The sequence below is a fragment of the Pseudovirgaria hyperparasitica genome (assembly GCF_010093815.1).
Source record: "Pseudovirgaria hyperparasitica strain CBS 121739 unplaced genomic scaffold EJ05scaffold_19, whole genome shotgun sequence".
Taxonomy (NCBI): Eukaryota; Fungi; Ascomycota; class Dothideomycetes; order Acrospermales; family Acrospermaceae; genus Pseudovirgaria; species Pseudovirgaria hyperparasitica.
The window spans coordinates 551287-565527 of NW_022985567.1; the positions used below are offsets into that span (position 1 = coordinate 551287).

Here is a 14241-nt window from a genome sequence, read left to right on the forward strand (position 1 = left end):
AAAAATCTGACTCTATCTCATTGGCGTAATGCTGATAATAGTCTGGTGCTGCTCATGCAATGCATCCGGTAGGCTTTTCTATGCGCTGCGTCCGGCTTGTTATGCTCTGATCCCGTCTGCTTGGTCCGCTTCACATCAAGACCACATATGATTGTTCAATAATTGCACCCAATGCTACTTCCATATTCCACATGAGCACAAGCCACTTCCCTCTCGGGAACTCGTCATGGGCACGTATTCGCCGGGCTCTTATCTTTTCACCCACATTCCACGCTAGCCCGACTTCCTTCATGTTTTTTGAGCGTGCTCGTTCTGCCTCCATCTTCCGATCACGTTGCGTGCGCTCTCAAACTCTTCACCTCTGGTTTACTATCCTGTTGTACGGCACAGCTTTTAGTCAGTCAGCTCTTCGTGTACGTTGGGCTCTCAACTCTGGATCCCAACCATCCATGCCATATCGGTAAAAGGAGATTCTATAAGCCTTCCCCTTCCAGACGACCAGACTCGCCACCCAGAAAACGCTTTGTTCACCGTACACCCCATTCGCCAAGCATCTCAAATACTATAAACGTCGCTCTCACGTCCATATTTAAAATTTTCTTCCACTGCTTCTCTGTCCCAAAACCCTCGACTTACCATCCAGTCCTCACGCTTTCAAAGTACAATACCTATCAATCTCCATTCAAGAACCAGCCAACCACTTTGATCTCAACATGCAGTTCATCACCACTGTTGCCCTTATGGCTGTTATAGCTACCGGTACTGTTGCTGCCCCTACGAAGCTTCACGTTGGTGAGTAGATCCCAATTTTCCTTGCTGCATATATACATACCAGCTTTCCACATACTAACAACTACCCAGCGCACCTCGTCTCAAAGACTGTCGCTGATGATGATGTGGTCTATCCTGAGTACAAGCGCGGTGACACTGGTAAGCCTTTGAGCATACAGTAATTTTCCAGATAGAGCTTGCTAACGGTTTTTAGTGTCACGCAACTTGGTTGATGACGACGTAGTCTATCCTGACTATAAGCGTGGTTTGGTTGACGACGATGTTGTCTACCCTGACTACAAACGTGACCTGGTCGACGACGATGTTGTCTACCCTGACTACAAACGTGACCTGGTCGACGACGATGTTGTCTACCCTGACTACAAACGTGACCTGGTCGATGATGACGTTGTGTATCCCGACTACAAGCGCGATCTGGTTGATGATGATGTGGTCTACCCTGACTACAAGCGCGGTCTGGTTGATGATGATGTGGTCTACCCTGACTACAAGCGCGGTCTCGTCGATGACGATGTCGTATATCCTGACTACAAGCGCGACCTGGTTGACGACGACGTTGTTTACCCCGACTACAAGCGTGACCTGGTCGATGATGACGTTGTCTATCCCGACTACAAGCGTGACCTGGTCGATGATGACGTTGTCTATCCCGATTATTAGGCGTAAAAGTCATTCTCCCTTATCATTCTGACGGATTTTCCTTCATATATGGGCACGTCTCTTGATGTAAACATGGAGCTGTTGGTGCAAGAGTGTAACACTTCTTCTCCATGTTAAGAGCTGGAACAGCTATGGAATACTTTGATTGCAAGTTGCTGAGGGTCCTTTGATGGCTTAGTGTTATCATGGTCTTATAGTATCATTGACATATCAGATACATCATATCTTCATCTACCCATGTGACTACCGCATCTATTCGCCTGAACTCATTACCAATGACATACGCCATAGCTTCTTCCCACATCCATCGAACATTCAGAATCATCATCAGTCCAGTTCTCAGCCAACCTCGTATTGCACCCAACATTCTTCACAGCCCCTCCTCTCGGAATATAAGCCACTCATCAGCAACCATAACAAACATCCAAGTCCAGAAGCGACCATCCTGCCGCAAGAAGCAACCACAGTTACCAAACTGCCTAGCTAAGCGCCGTGTATAATTTGAAATCCTCCGTGCCGCGAGCGCCGCCCAGTAGCTACTTGTTGATAACAAATTCTGTATAAGCGCCCTATAAGCGCTAAAAGTCGCGGGAAATACCCGCTGTTTGGGGGGGGGCTGTCCGGGTCCCGTCGGACATGTCAGGAGATATGTCTGACTTGGGACCGGAGCGATGTCTATAGCGTGGCATGGTATTACATTGCATGGCATGGCATGGAATGGAGGCTGATGCGGGGGAGGACCCACAGGGCTGTGTGTGTTTGTATGTGTGTGTGTGTGCTATGGCTTGCAGGTAGGAGGTCTAGGCAGACGGACAGACAAACGAACTATTCACTGATGGACCGTGTCTTGACGTTGGAGGAGGATGGTTTTGATTGGGGGGATTTTCCGAGGGGGGGACGGAAGGGTGTTGGATGTGTGTGTGTGTGTGTGTGTGTGTGTGTGTGTGTGTGTGTGATGATTTGAGTTTTTTGGTGAACGGGGTCGGATGGAGATGGACGGACGATGGACGATGGATGATGATGATGATGATAATGATGATGATAATGATGATGATAATGATGATGATAATGATGATGATAATGATGATGATAATGATGATGATAATGATGATGATAATGATGATGATGATGATGATGAAGGGGGGTGAGATCTTGGGCTTGGGGCTGTTGTGGTCGTTTGTGTGGGAGGGTGGTGGTGGTGTTGGTGTTTGTGTCGATGTTGTTGGTCGGATGAGGAGGTGGAGGAAGAGTAAAGTGATTTTTGGCTCTCTCTTGTGTAGTGCATGCATGCAGTGTGTAATTCCGGATTCGGGCAGGCGTCTATTGCGCTTCGCTCGCTTGGAGTGGGGAAAGTGATGTCGATGAGGAGGTACGTGGAGGTTGAAATGGGCCAATCACTTCAGACTACGCGTGTATCAGTCGTTGACACGACACGATCAATTGTTGCCCTGGAAATAGCAAGTAATTTATGTATCAAGGGATACTCCGCCCTGTGTACCAATGTTATTGTCAGGTGATCTCCCAGGAACGCAATAGATTCATGTTCTGAAACGCCCTCCGCAATCGTTATATGCTTCAAGGTCAAACCCTCCAGTTTCTCTGCATGGTGTTACAAGGATTCTCTGGCTGGAAGAATACAGGGCTGGTAGTTCGTACCACGTACATGTGGATCTCTGGATCATGACAGAGATGGTGCTGTGCCGTGGACGCGGCTCAACCATGCCGCTGGTAACTTCCTAGCATGGTCCTGTTGTTTAGGCTATTTTTTGGCGTTTACGTTACGCCTCCCGTGTCTAAACCTGTGCCGCGCGCCTAACTATATGCGAAGTTAGACTTCCGTCGGGGGACGTTGAAATACGAATCCGGGGGCGTATGGATAAGCCTCCGAGTGTCTGAGCCCATGTACTGTGACGGCTCTAGAGGTCACAAATCTAGACCCGGCCGAGACGGTCACGCTACAGTTTCTCTGAATACCGATGGATTGGATCGTGATGTATTGAATCGAAGACTTGATATGAAGTAGCAGATACATCGGGAGAAAGAGGTCCGTCGGTAGATCCACCACTCTAGTGCGGCGGCTAGCAACCCTATGTACCGCTGCAGACGTTGCGCCAACAGCGCCAACAAGCGCTCTAACGCTTTGCTATACGGAACATCGGGAACGTAGATGGTCCCGGAGCCGATACTACTTCAAGTAGCGGTAGCATAGCGGACCACTATCTGTGTGCAAGATGTCACGGATACGCGTCTTAGGCCCAAGCTTATCAAGTTCCAGCTCGTCGTCGACCATAGTCCCAAAGATGGTTTCGGCACGGTGTTCTGGGTCCGCGAGCTGCCATTCTGCCCAGAGACGGTCGACCTGGCAGTGATGGAAGTAGAAGATTGGGTCTAGGAGAGATCAGTTACGATGTTCGTGTTCAAGAGAGTAATTGGGCCATATACCGTTTGGAGAAGTGAATTCGAAGAATTCCCCCTGAATCCAGCGTGGGATGGCTTCATGTGCTGCAAACTCTAGTGTATTCCAGAAATCGTAGTAGTCGTCCTTTTGCATGATGTCGTCGAGTTTCTCTGGTTGCAACTCTGCGCTGTACCTGTCAGACTTCTCGCCAGTCAGAAATCCTCGTGACAGACAGTGATGGGTTTCATTTGCACCGAAGCGAAGCGCCTGGTAGTGAGAGAATGGTCCTGTTTCGACACATCTTCCGTGACCCACAGACTCTTCACCTGTCCCATTGCCACCTATCCCATAAACATTGTCCCATACAGGAGCTTGATCGAGTGCTTCCCAGTCGAGAACCCAATTCCAGTATGGGATGGTGCCTTTAAACCCACAGTGCGTCCGCAAGTCGTTCTCGAAATTGTGGAGCAGATAACGATGCCATGGCAGAAAAAGTGTTGTATCATGACCTATATCGAGTTTGTCAGAAAGTGTTCCATGATCTTTTCGAATACTTACCAATCTTGCCTGCATGGCTGTGCAAGTTTGCGTAGTCGCCGTACAGTGACTGATCGTCACGATAAAGTCCTGGAGTGGTCTGAAGGCACTTGATGGCGTCGATATACTCCAACTGTTCATCTTTGCGCAGATTACGCCATTCTCGGCGGAATTGGATCTTAGAACATCCTCCAGGCTCGCCGATATGCGTCGTCAGCGATTCAGAGTCTTCCTCAAATAGGCTGCGAGGAGAGAAAGTGAAGGCAAGCAGCAGATAGAAAATGAGGCAGGTCAAGCCTGTGGCAGATGCATACAAGAAGCGATTTGCAGTGAAGATCGACTTCTTTTGAGCAGCTTCAACTTCATAATCGAGGTCGGTCTTGAGTTCAGCCATGATGAGTTTCAATATAACATAGTATTTGGAGGGAGCGTAGGCCGGGGACGTTGACAGAAGGGAGAGACAGCCACGCTACTCCGAAAAGAATCTGCTTAAAGAGCTGCAAAACTCTGACTCGTACCTACCTACTTTGGCTCAACGGAGAGCTTTGAAATGACGTGTGAAAACAAATAAAGCGGACACCTCAGGCACGACTGAAGAGGCACAGTATGGAATATCAACGACCACACTCTGAGGCGGTGCATGCTGATAAATACGCACAGCTCCACATGTTTGCTTTGACAGCCAAAATGGCGCTGCTCGGGCCGTCAGAGCCGCCGCCGTACGGCGTAGTCACTGTCACGTCTCAAGTCGATGTGTGATGTGTCTGATGGGAATACAATAAAGAGCTTGCTCGCCATCGTATCAAAACATTGTCGTAACACAGTCTTCACTCATCATGTACTTCACTGTAGGCGTTGGCGATGCTTTGGGGGCTCATTAAATGTGAAGGCGAAGAAAATAAGACTTACTTTCAATAAACCTTCCTTATGCTCAGACCCCTTTGCACACATTTAACATCATGCGATGTAAACGCCATCGACCTTTATCTTCGCAAACCATAACGCTTCTCTATGAATAGATTAGTGACTGATGGGCTTCCAATTCCTCTAGCAACTCTATGTTAGTATAGTATTTTAGCTTAGTACAGTAATGTATACTAAAGTTAGCTAAAATATAGTTCCGTGCACGGTGCATATATACTTAAATATAAAGTCATGCATATACATAAGCAAAAGCATATTTTTAGTGTGATATTCCATTGGTCTAGGAGAGAAAGTTCTATAACATGAGAGTGGTACTACTTTTCTTTCAAATCCATGGTCTGAGCTTGCTCACATAACTCGACCTGTCTTTTTACAATGTCTCACTAACCCACCACTGGCTACGAAAGTCCACAGAACATGCAGGAACTACCATGGGTGCTTGCTGGAGGACCCACTCTTCCCACACGTCAGTCCATACATATTTAGTTCTGGCATCCTCAAATGTTCTCGGTAGCCAGGCTAATTCGTTCGTGCGATCAACTCACCATTTTGTAGAATGACTTCACCAGATCCTTCCCTAGTTTCGGAGCTTACTGTAAAGGTCGCAAATCAGGCAGCCCGATATGCGGACTTTTTGAAATCTGGAGAGAACGACCAAGCTCCAGTCGTTGCTAAACAGCTCTCTGAAACCCGACTCGAGCTTCTTGGTTCCACTCGAGACCTTCACAATATCGTGCAAGGACCATTTGACTATGTTCGGGACGAACTGGCTGGCGTATGTTAAGACAAAACATCAAGTTGTGCTACTTCCTATTCTGATATTCCTAGCATTGCAACCTGATCTATCTTCATGCTGTGTACAAGTTCAATCTGCATAAAGTCGTGCCTCTCGATGGAGACATCTCCTATCAAGAACTGGCACGCATATGCAAAGTCGAAGAAGACAAGCTTCGTCGGATTATCCGCTTCGCCATTACAAGACGCTTCTTCCAGGAGAAACGTGAGGGCTATGTCAGCCACACTGCGGAATCGAAAGTTATCATAAGCAAACCAGAAATGTTCGATTACGTCGGCACAATCTGTGAAGAGATGTGGCCTTCTGCCATACAGGTACAGCAAATCTGATATCCTGTTTGTCTGCCCGCAAATTTTGACTAACTCTCGAACTTATAGGCTGTACCCGCTATGATCAAGTGGCCTGGGTCCGAAGAGCGAAAGCATTCGGCAGGTGATGTTGTACCCCTACCTTGTAATTTTACTAACACATATAGGGCTCTGCTCTTGCCAATGGTAGTGAGCTTGCTATGTTTGACATACTCAAAGATCACCCTGAACGGGCGGCAAGATTCTCGCGCTTCATGAACATGTTCAGCTCGGCTCCGTTCTTTCGTTTCGATTTCCTCTGTGACGCGTATGACTGGAGCAATGTGACTAAGATGGTTGATGTCGGTGGAGGACACGGTGGACAAGCTATTGCACTCGCCCAGAAATTTACATCTCTACACTGCGTCGTCCAAGATCTTGCAGTCATTGACACCGAAAACGAAGCCTCAGAGAGAATTCCTGTTGAACTCCGGAGCAGGGTCGAGTTTCAGGGCCACAACTTCTTTTCGGAACAGCCTATCAAGGATGCAGATGTCTATCACTTCCGCTGGATTTTCCACGACTGGTCAGACAAGGATTGTGTAGCGATTCTCCGGGCTCTTATTCCAGCTCTTAAACCCGGCGCGAAGGTCATCATATCCGAAGGCGTCATTCCACGGCCTGGAACAGTATCTCGCTACGTAGAAGGGACCATGAGGTGAGTTCCCTGAGGTCCCTGATTTCCCGTGCTACACGAAAATGAGTGCCGCACAAGTTTGTCATGCCATGCGAATGCTAACATTCATGTTAGAGTTATGGATCTTGTGATGATGGAACTAAATAACGGCAAAGAACGAGATATGATTCAATGGAAGAATCTGTTTGAGACTGCCGACGAACGCTTCAGTCTTGAGGCTGTCAAGAAAGTAGAGGGATCCAGATTGTCATACATCATATACAACTGGACTGGCTAGACGAATGCCATGATACGATTCATGGACTAATCGATTCATCGCGTGAAAGGTTGCTAGAAGAGCTTGTGTATGGGCATAGAGTGTTAACCATGAGCTGCATGATAGCTGTTTCGAACATTGTAGTACGATGGCGTTGTACACGAGGAATACAAAAAATTTCACAAAACCCACGACGAATATCCTCGAAGACTGATGCCACTAATGAAGGATATCGAACAATGTGTCATGGTTATCAGAATATTGACGTCTGGAAATCCTGACGGTAGGCTGGAGACGCGCCAAGACCACCTAGCCGGTCGGCCCCCAAATCAACTCCATCACAGCTGAACAAAGGCAGAAGAAGCGGTTGTCTGCCTCTATTTACATTGGGAAGACCAATTTCTAATTTGATAGCCGTTGGTTTACAGACATGTTTTCAAGCAAAGACTTAAAGTCTCGATTTGATCGAGTCTCGGCAAAAACGCTCTCCGTTGGCGCTAGACAGTACCTAAGGAGTGTCAGTGAATATAAAGTAAGTACATCTAACACGTCCGACCTGGGATGTGTATGGAGCCGAGCCTCGTTATTGGCTCATGTTAAAGACCTCATCTTCATGCTGTCGCTCCGATTTGCACGCCCCGCTTCCGCTTTTTCCACTACTTTGAAATTTACAACCAATGTCCTGGATTTGAAGTCTAGAAAGTCAGGATTCTGCGTTTATTATCTGACATATTGCAGACTAAAGATCTCGCGGCGTTCACATACAGTCCACTTACTGGGCCGAGATGCATCCGGCTATTGCACATACAGGCCGGAGGAGACACTGATGCATTAACATGTGATGTCTCTGAGGTTGACCTGGATGCTGAACCAATTTTTGAAGCTTTATCGTACACGTGGGACCAGGATCACGCGTGGGATAACGAACCAGAACCAGAATCAGAACGAAAGAGAAAGCCTATTCTATGTAACGGCCAATCTTGTGAGGTCACCATGAACTTGTATCATGCTCTCACAGAGTTTCGACGACGGAAGATGTACTCCCCTATCTGGATTGATCAGATTTGTATAAACCAAAAAGATGACCAAGAAAAGAATCTTCAGCTCGGCCTAATGGCTGAAATCTACAGGTCGGCGGTCCGAGTTATAGTCTGGCTCGGAATTATGTCTAAGACGAGAAATTCTGCGTTGGACTTCCTATTGGCTCTGCCTCCATTACCTGAGATAGACCAGTTACGTCGATCAAAATCCGTGCCAATGGTAGCTGAAGAAACAGATATGTCAGCCCCTTCTCAGCTGCCAGCACGCCCTAAAATGAGCAAGATTAGCCGCTCGTTTGATGTGATCAATACAGTTTCCAATGTACTCAGTGAGCAATACCACTGGCTCGGAGTTCTGCGTCTGTTGCGACGAAGCTGGTTCAACCGGACGTGGACTCTGCAGGAACTACTTCTCGCGCAAGACCTGCTGATAATGATGGGAGATCGTGATATACCCCCAGCAGTTCTTGCTGACGCTTCGAAGAGAGTCGTGGACTTCTACGCGAACGATCCCCTGATGTTCTCGGAGGGAGTGGGCCGAGATATCATCGATCGCCACCGCTACATGGACAGGATTCCAGCTTTTTTCAAGGCTAAAGAAGACTTTAAGCAAGGAAAGCGGTTTACCGCTGAGGACTACCTTTCCACCATCAGAGTACGCGGTGTTACGAACCCAAGAGATAAGGTCATCGCCGGTAAGGCAATTCTGGAGCACGATGTTGTGCCGGTAGCGGATTTTGATGCCCCTACCGCCAATATATTTATCAACTTTGCACATGTCCTTTATGAAGATACTGGAGTCTTTTCACTTTCGTTGGTTGGCGATACAGCTCCTGCAATAGCAGGCCTCCCCTCATGGGTTCCAGATCTGGTCCGCCCGTTGAGGCCGACACCTTTGAAATATTGTGGCTGCTCAAGTTTCGATTCTCCGATTCCTGTACAGGGCAATGACATTAGGTTCGAAGACAAGACAATACATTTACGAGGCGCGAAATGGGATGTGGTACGGGACATCGGTGAGACCAGTTGGAGCTGGGAATATTCTCTGTGGTATTTCATTCCTTACGACAAGCCGCCTGTGCCAATGCGAACATGCTGGACTGATAACAAGGAACGATTCGGAGATATCTTCCCAGTACTAGAGCAGATGGGACCCATCTACAAGCCTACCGGAGAGCGGACAGCCGATGCATTCTGGAAGACGCTGATCGGCAATATCCAATCGCAAAGTGCCAACGATGATGAGGCGTGGGGAGAGAGCTTCCGATTATACCTTTCATTCTCGCTCTGGCAGATCCGTCAGCTCGCTCAGCACAAGGACAATCCCATCATCAAGCTAGTAGACGGTTCTGATAAATGGCTGCCAAGCATAGTGACCGATGCGATCGAGGCGCTGGAGCACCGTCTCGCGCTCTACATGGCTCTAGACGAAGTCCAACACGACGAGACAAACACACCAAGGACATCGCTGCGCCAAACAATCCTCGACTTCGCACGCCGGATCTTCGGTACCGAGAATCTCAGCGAACTCAGCGCGTGGAAGGGCTACAAGGCCGAGACGAGCTCTGCCCTGCACGACAAAGGCCTGTATGAACAAGTCCAGCTCTTCGGCAATGCCTTCACCCAGGTCTACGACGGACGAAGGATTCTGGTCTCGGAGAAGGGGTACATGGGCATCGCGCCAGAGTCCGTCAAGGTGGGAGATGTCATCTTCCTGGTTGCTGGGGCTGGGACGCCGTATGTCTTCAGACCCGTCAAAGACGTCGAGAACACATACACCCTGGTCGGCGAGGCCTATCTCCACGGCCTAACTCCCGACATCGTGTCTGCAGAGGGCGAGTGGAAAGTAGAAAGCATTACAGTGATATAAAGCACGTAGCAAAAACCCAAGCATACTGCCTCTCCCATCCCCCACTCCAATGTGTCCCTCTGCCATTCTCCCCAATCATCGCCCCTAGTGCCTCTGGTGCGCCCAGCAATCAAAAGAAAAACCCTTTAAATTACAACGACCCAGCATCGCCAGCGCGCCGCACAACAAGGCGAGAACCCAGTCCCAATAATATGTCTACCAAAAGATTTGAAGGAAAACCCACCGAGCCACGTAAAAGTGCACCGCTCCAGCTCTTCCTTCACGGCCATTGGCCAAACCGAGTTCGAAAACGGCAATTCCACCTCGCCATCGTCGAACTTCGCGTGTAAATCCCCGGTGTACTATTTCTTTGGCGTCGCGCACACGACACGTCAAGAGCCAGGCACACCCCTGATGCTTTCCGCACACGACGGGCTGGTAGCCTAAGGTTGCGGAAATGTCGCCTAGTGATAGAGTGGCGAGGTGGGCGAAAAGTAAGAGAAAAAGGCTTAATGGTATGGTCGGGAGGGTTGGATTGATGGTTTTGGGACATGTCGTCTGGTCGGCCGAGGCATAGAGGAAGCGTGAAAGGAAGGCTACTGGGTTTTGTGGTAGACTACGAAGCGCCGAAACCAACGTTTGGTTTGTGGGTCAAGGGAGGTAGTGTTTTCCGAGGGGAGTTTGCTTGCAAAGATGGGAGTTTATCTGGTTGGGGCTGGCACGCGGCGTAGATTTAGGGCCCAGTGTTTGTTGTGCCTCGTGATTTTGTGGGTGTATATACTCGTGGGTTTTGGCTTAGATCAAGGGACGCTTGGGCGAATGATTTGTTAGTAGGTGTGCGCTGAAGGCTCTTAGTAGAGGGCCGAGTCCCGACTCGTGAGCCCTACTTTTTCGACTGTCTGCATGCGGAATGAGTTGGTTTTTGTGAGGACTTCATGGTCACGCACTGAGCAGAGACGGCACTTTCAATAATGATGTCCAGCCTCGTGGGCCACTGCTAGACTGCATAGATAGACTCACATCGGAAGCTGCTGTAAGGTATCAGATGCAGCGAAACCATTGTTATCATCGCTCCACCCCAAGCGGAGTCATTGCTCTCCCGACGCAACAGCATACGGCCCATAGCCCGGTCGCGGAAATTTCGGACTGCCATCGTCATTCCAGTCAAACTTCTGCGCCCGCACCGTCCTCGCTTGCCACCCGTTCGTCGGGTTCCTCATGCCGTGATACACGATCCAACTCTCGCTCCCGTCCGGACTCGTCGTGAAGCTGGCGTGCCCGACACCGTACGCCTTCTCCAACGCGTTCTGGTAGAAGACGCAGCCGGCCGTGTGCTTCTTCCAGTCGTTGACATTCATGGGGTCTTCGCCGACGAGCTCGAGCTGGCCGAGACAGTAGTTGCGGTTGTCAGAGCGTGCAGCAGAGTAGATGACGAACATCTGGCCCGTCTGCGGGTTGACAAGCTGTTCGGGGCCTTCGTTGGAAGAGAGGCGGTCGTTCTCTTGCCGGCCGTAGGGCGTCTTCTCCCAGGGCTCTGACGGTGTGCTGAGGACGACACGCTCGGTGAAATTTGTTTCAACGGTCCAGGGGTTGGAGACTATGTGTGCCGATTAGAATCTTAAGACTCGTGTGGTGCTGTTGGGGGAGGTCTTACGTTTCTGGATGCAGAGATTGGCGGGCCACGCAGAGTAGGACTGGTACCAACAGCTGTAGATATGATACAGACCCGTGTCATGCTTGAAGTATGTTCCGTCGATGGCGAACTGGTCGTATGTGTTGAGCTCGGCCTTCATACTGTAGTCTGAGTTCCACGCATCAGAGCCTGAGCTCTCGAGGACAAACATACGGTGCAGCACGGCAGGGCAGTTCCAGTAGCAGTACATTTCGATCTCAGGCGGTGGATTCTGATGCTTTCAGTCACTCTGTACTTGCAATTTAAGTGTATGATACTTACGTCGCCCCTTGGATCGGCTGTGAAGATGACATACCACTTGTCGTCGAGTTGGTGCAGCTCTGGAGCCCATAGGCTTTTGGAGTAGTTCTGGCCTTCCTCGGGCGTGAAGATGGTCTTATTTTCCGCCTGTCGCCAATCTCTGTCAAAATTGTCAGAAAATACACTGCGCTTCAAATTTCATTGATTGACAGAGCTCACGTGAGGATACGGCTTCGATGGAGTACGATGTTGTCATTCGTGGAGAAGATCATGTAATACCAGTCATCATATCGGATCACCCATCTGGAAGAAGTCAGACCTATCTTTCTATTAAGGAGCTATACTTACGGATCTGCAGCCTCCCTATCAAGTATAGGGTTCATGTAGGTTGCATTGTTGCCCATTGGTGGCGTCTGAGTCACAGCCATAGCTGCCAGGCTAGCAAACGTCGCAATAAGAGCGCAGAACAACATCTCGATACGTTGATTGAAGCCTCGACCGTGATGCAGAAGAGCGGAGAGAGCGTGGGCATGGTTTTTTAAAGAAGCTGCAGCGGGATCTGCGGGGACGATAGGTAAACAAAAGATACGATAGGTTAGACTGAGATGCACGTTGGTCCGGTGAACAGCCCTGCCTGTGAAGTACCTGATCAGCCGTCAGACGTTGCATTAGTATCGACACGGCGATGAGGTTGGACTCCGCACTCGCATTACAATCGAGATCCAATAGAAGCAATTATGTCAATGTCGTACAAGGTAGTGCCAACGGGCAGCTGACGGCTTAAGGTCCGTGTGTATCTATTTCCCCGCCTCATATCCAATATTCCGGGGTGCTGCGGGCAAATCTCATCTGTGTGTTGCGACCCTTGCGTCTACTGCTCAACACTCAAGCATCACGCACTGGTGCTCGGATGGCTCCCATCATCACCACTTCGTGGCAACTGGGGCACATCATTCCCGCTTACCATAGCGTATAGGTATCTACGCTTGGTGAAAATAGACCTACTTGTCAGCACTCACGCTTCATAGGAACCTCATCAGAATAAAAACGACCAAAAGCTATTGCGCATTATAAATATCCTCAAGAAGGGGCTGTTAGTACTGGGCAAAGATGCCGTGCTGTTGTACATCATGGTTCCGTAAGCACAGAGGAAAGTGATTTCATAACGGTGTAATGCTGAAACGTGTCCGGTACGCTGAGTGGCACGGTGACTAATATGTTTTGCCATTCGAGCTTAGTGCATATACGAATAATGGCATAAATGTAATGGGGTCGAGGGTAAGTTTGTTGAGGCGAGTCGGATACGCCGAGTATATACGTGCGCGTCGACAAGCAGTTTAGGTAGAGACGGTGAACTTGAGATGACTTGGTATCGAAGCGTGGAGCTTAAGCATTCCGTATGGACTATACGTGATATTCATCTTCTGATATACGCTGCCAAATGATGCGCCTGGCTTCCCGGCAGAAGCCGTCTCGTACTGCTAGCATTCCCGCTCCGTTTTCGTGCACCCGTACCAAACACAAGCAAAGAAAGGAGACCCGTTCAAAATACAAGTGCGGCACCCTTAGTTTTCTTGTCACCACTGCGGAATTTATTAGCATGCGTCCAGGAGAACAGGACCTGCAAGCCAAGCTGAACAGGCCGAGGAAATTCACATACCCTAGCTCGAAGTGCTTGCAACGTTTGAGCGCCAGTTGAGCCTTGGTTTTGCATACAGTGCATTCCAATCTTAAGACGACCTTCTTCGTAGTCTTTGCTTTCTTGTGGAATACGGGTTTGGTCTGACCACCATAACCAGACTGCTTGCGATCATAACGACGCTTTCCCTGGGCGAACAGTGAAGCCTGAATTTTTCGTCAGAATATGTCCGACTGTTGGGCTCTGGATTCATTTTCAGACGAACCTTGCCGGCCTTGTACTGGGTCACTCTGTGTTGGGTATGCTTTTTACAGCCTTTGCCCTTGCAATAGGTGCGGCGGGTCTTGGGAATATTGACCTGAACACCAGATAATCAGTCAACCGCCCTAAATGCACCTATTGCACTCTATGTCCTCTACAAGTATCAACGTTG

The 14241-nt window shown here is 49.1% G+C and overlaps 6 protein-coding genes across 6 annotated transcripts; 3 read left to right on the plus strand and 3 right to left on the minus strand.

Annotated features, from left to right (window-relative positions):
* Nucleotides 1–625: 625 nt before the first annotated feature.
* Nucleotides 626–1452, plus strand: EJ05DRAFT_514693 (uncharacterized protein; the record flags this gene model as incomplete). Its single annotated transcript, XM_033748554.1, has 3 exons — nucleotides 626–792; nucleotides 862–930; nucleotides 986–1452. Exons 1-3 carry the CDS (start codon nucleotides 714–716, stop codon nucleotides 1450–1452), a joined length of 615 nt encoding a protein of 204 aa, XP_033596203.1. The 5' UTR covers nucleotides 626–713.
* A 1879-nt stretch (nucleotides 1453–3331) lies between these two features.
* On the minus strand, nucleotides 3332–4984 carry EJ05DRAFT_170814 (Di-copper centre-containing protein). The gene is made up of 3 exons (XM_033739506.1): nucleotides 4409–4984; nucleotides 3895–4359; nucleotides 3332–3840 (listed from the first exon to the last, which is right to left on the minus strand). Exons 1-3 carry the CDS (start codon nucleotides 4779–4781, stop codon nucleotides 3638–3640), a joined length of 1041 nt encoding a protein of 346 aa, XP_033596204.1. The 5' UTR covers nucleotides 4782–4984; the 3' UTR covers nucleotides 3332–3637.
* An 840-nt stretch (nucleotides 4985–5824) lies between these two features.
* EJ05DRAFT_533526 (O-methyltransferase) lies at nucleotides 5825–7537 on the plus strand. Its single transcript, XM_033749128.1, has 5 exons — nucleotides 5825–6086; nucleotides 6140–6421; nucleotides 6485–6535; nucleotides 6583–7112; nucleotides 7206–7537. The coding sequence occupies exons 1-5, from the start codon at nucleotides 5868–5870 to the stop codon at nucleotides 7366–7368; spliced, it is 1245 nt and encodes a 414-aa protein (XP_033596205.1). The 5' UTR covers nucleotides 5825–5867; the 3' UTR covers nucleotides 7369–7537.
* A 159-nt stretch (nucleotides 7538–7696) lies between these two features.
* EJ05DRAFT_170961 (HET-domain-containing protein) lies at nucleotides 7697–10387 on the plus strand. The gene is made up of 2 exons (XM_033739509.1): nucleotides 7697–7879; nucleotides 8086–10387. Exons 1-2 carry the CDS (start codon nucleotides 7778–7780, stop codon nucleotides 10255–10257), a joined length of 2274 nt encoding a protein of 757 aa, XP_033596206.1. The 5' UTR covers nucleotides 7697–7777; the 3' UTR covers nucleotides 10258–10387.
* Nucleotides 10388–11056: 669 nt separating this feature from the next.
* EJ05DRAFT_170842 (alpha-N-arab-like proteininofuranosidase) lies at nucleotides 11057–12953 on the minus strand. Its single transcript, XM_033739507.1, has 6 exons — nucleotides 12874–12953; nucleotides 12518–12814; nucleotides 12389–12472; nucleotides 12191–12329; nucleotides 11891–12140; nucleotides 11057–11833 (listed from the first exon to the last, which is right to left on the minus strand). Exons 2-6 carry the CDS (start codon nucleotides 12640–12642, stop codon nucleotides 11325–11327), a joined length of 1107 nt encoding a protein of 368 aa, XP_033596207.1. The 5' UTR covers nucleotides 12643–12814; nucleotides 12874–12953; the 3' UTR covers nucleotides 11057–11324.
* A 759-nt stretch (nucleotides 12954–13712) lies between these two features.
* On the minus strand, nucleotides 13713–14169 carry EJ05DRAFT_444759 (uncharacterized protein; the record flags this gene model as incomplete). Its single annotated transcript, XM_033742138.1, has 3 exons — nucleotides 13713–13752; nucleotides 13830–14014; nucleotides 14074–14169. Coding segments are annotated over 3 exons (321 nt in total), but the record flags the coding sequence as incomplete, so codon positions are not given.
* Between the last annotated feature and the right edge of the window lie 72 nt (nucleotides 14170–14241).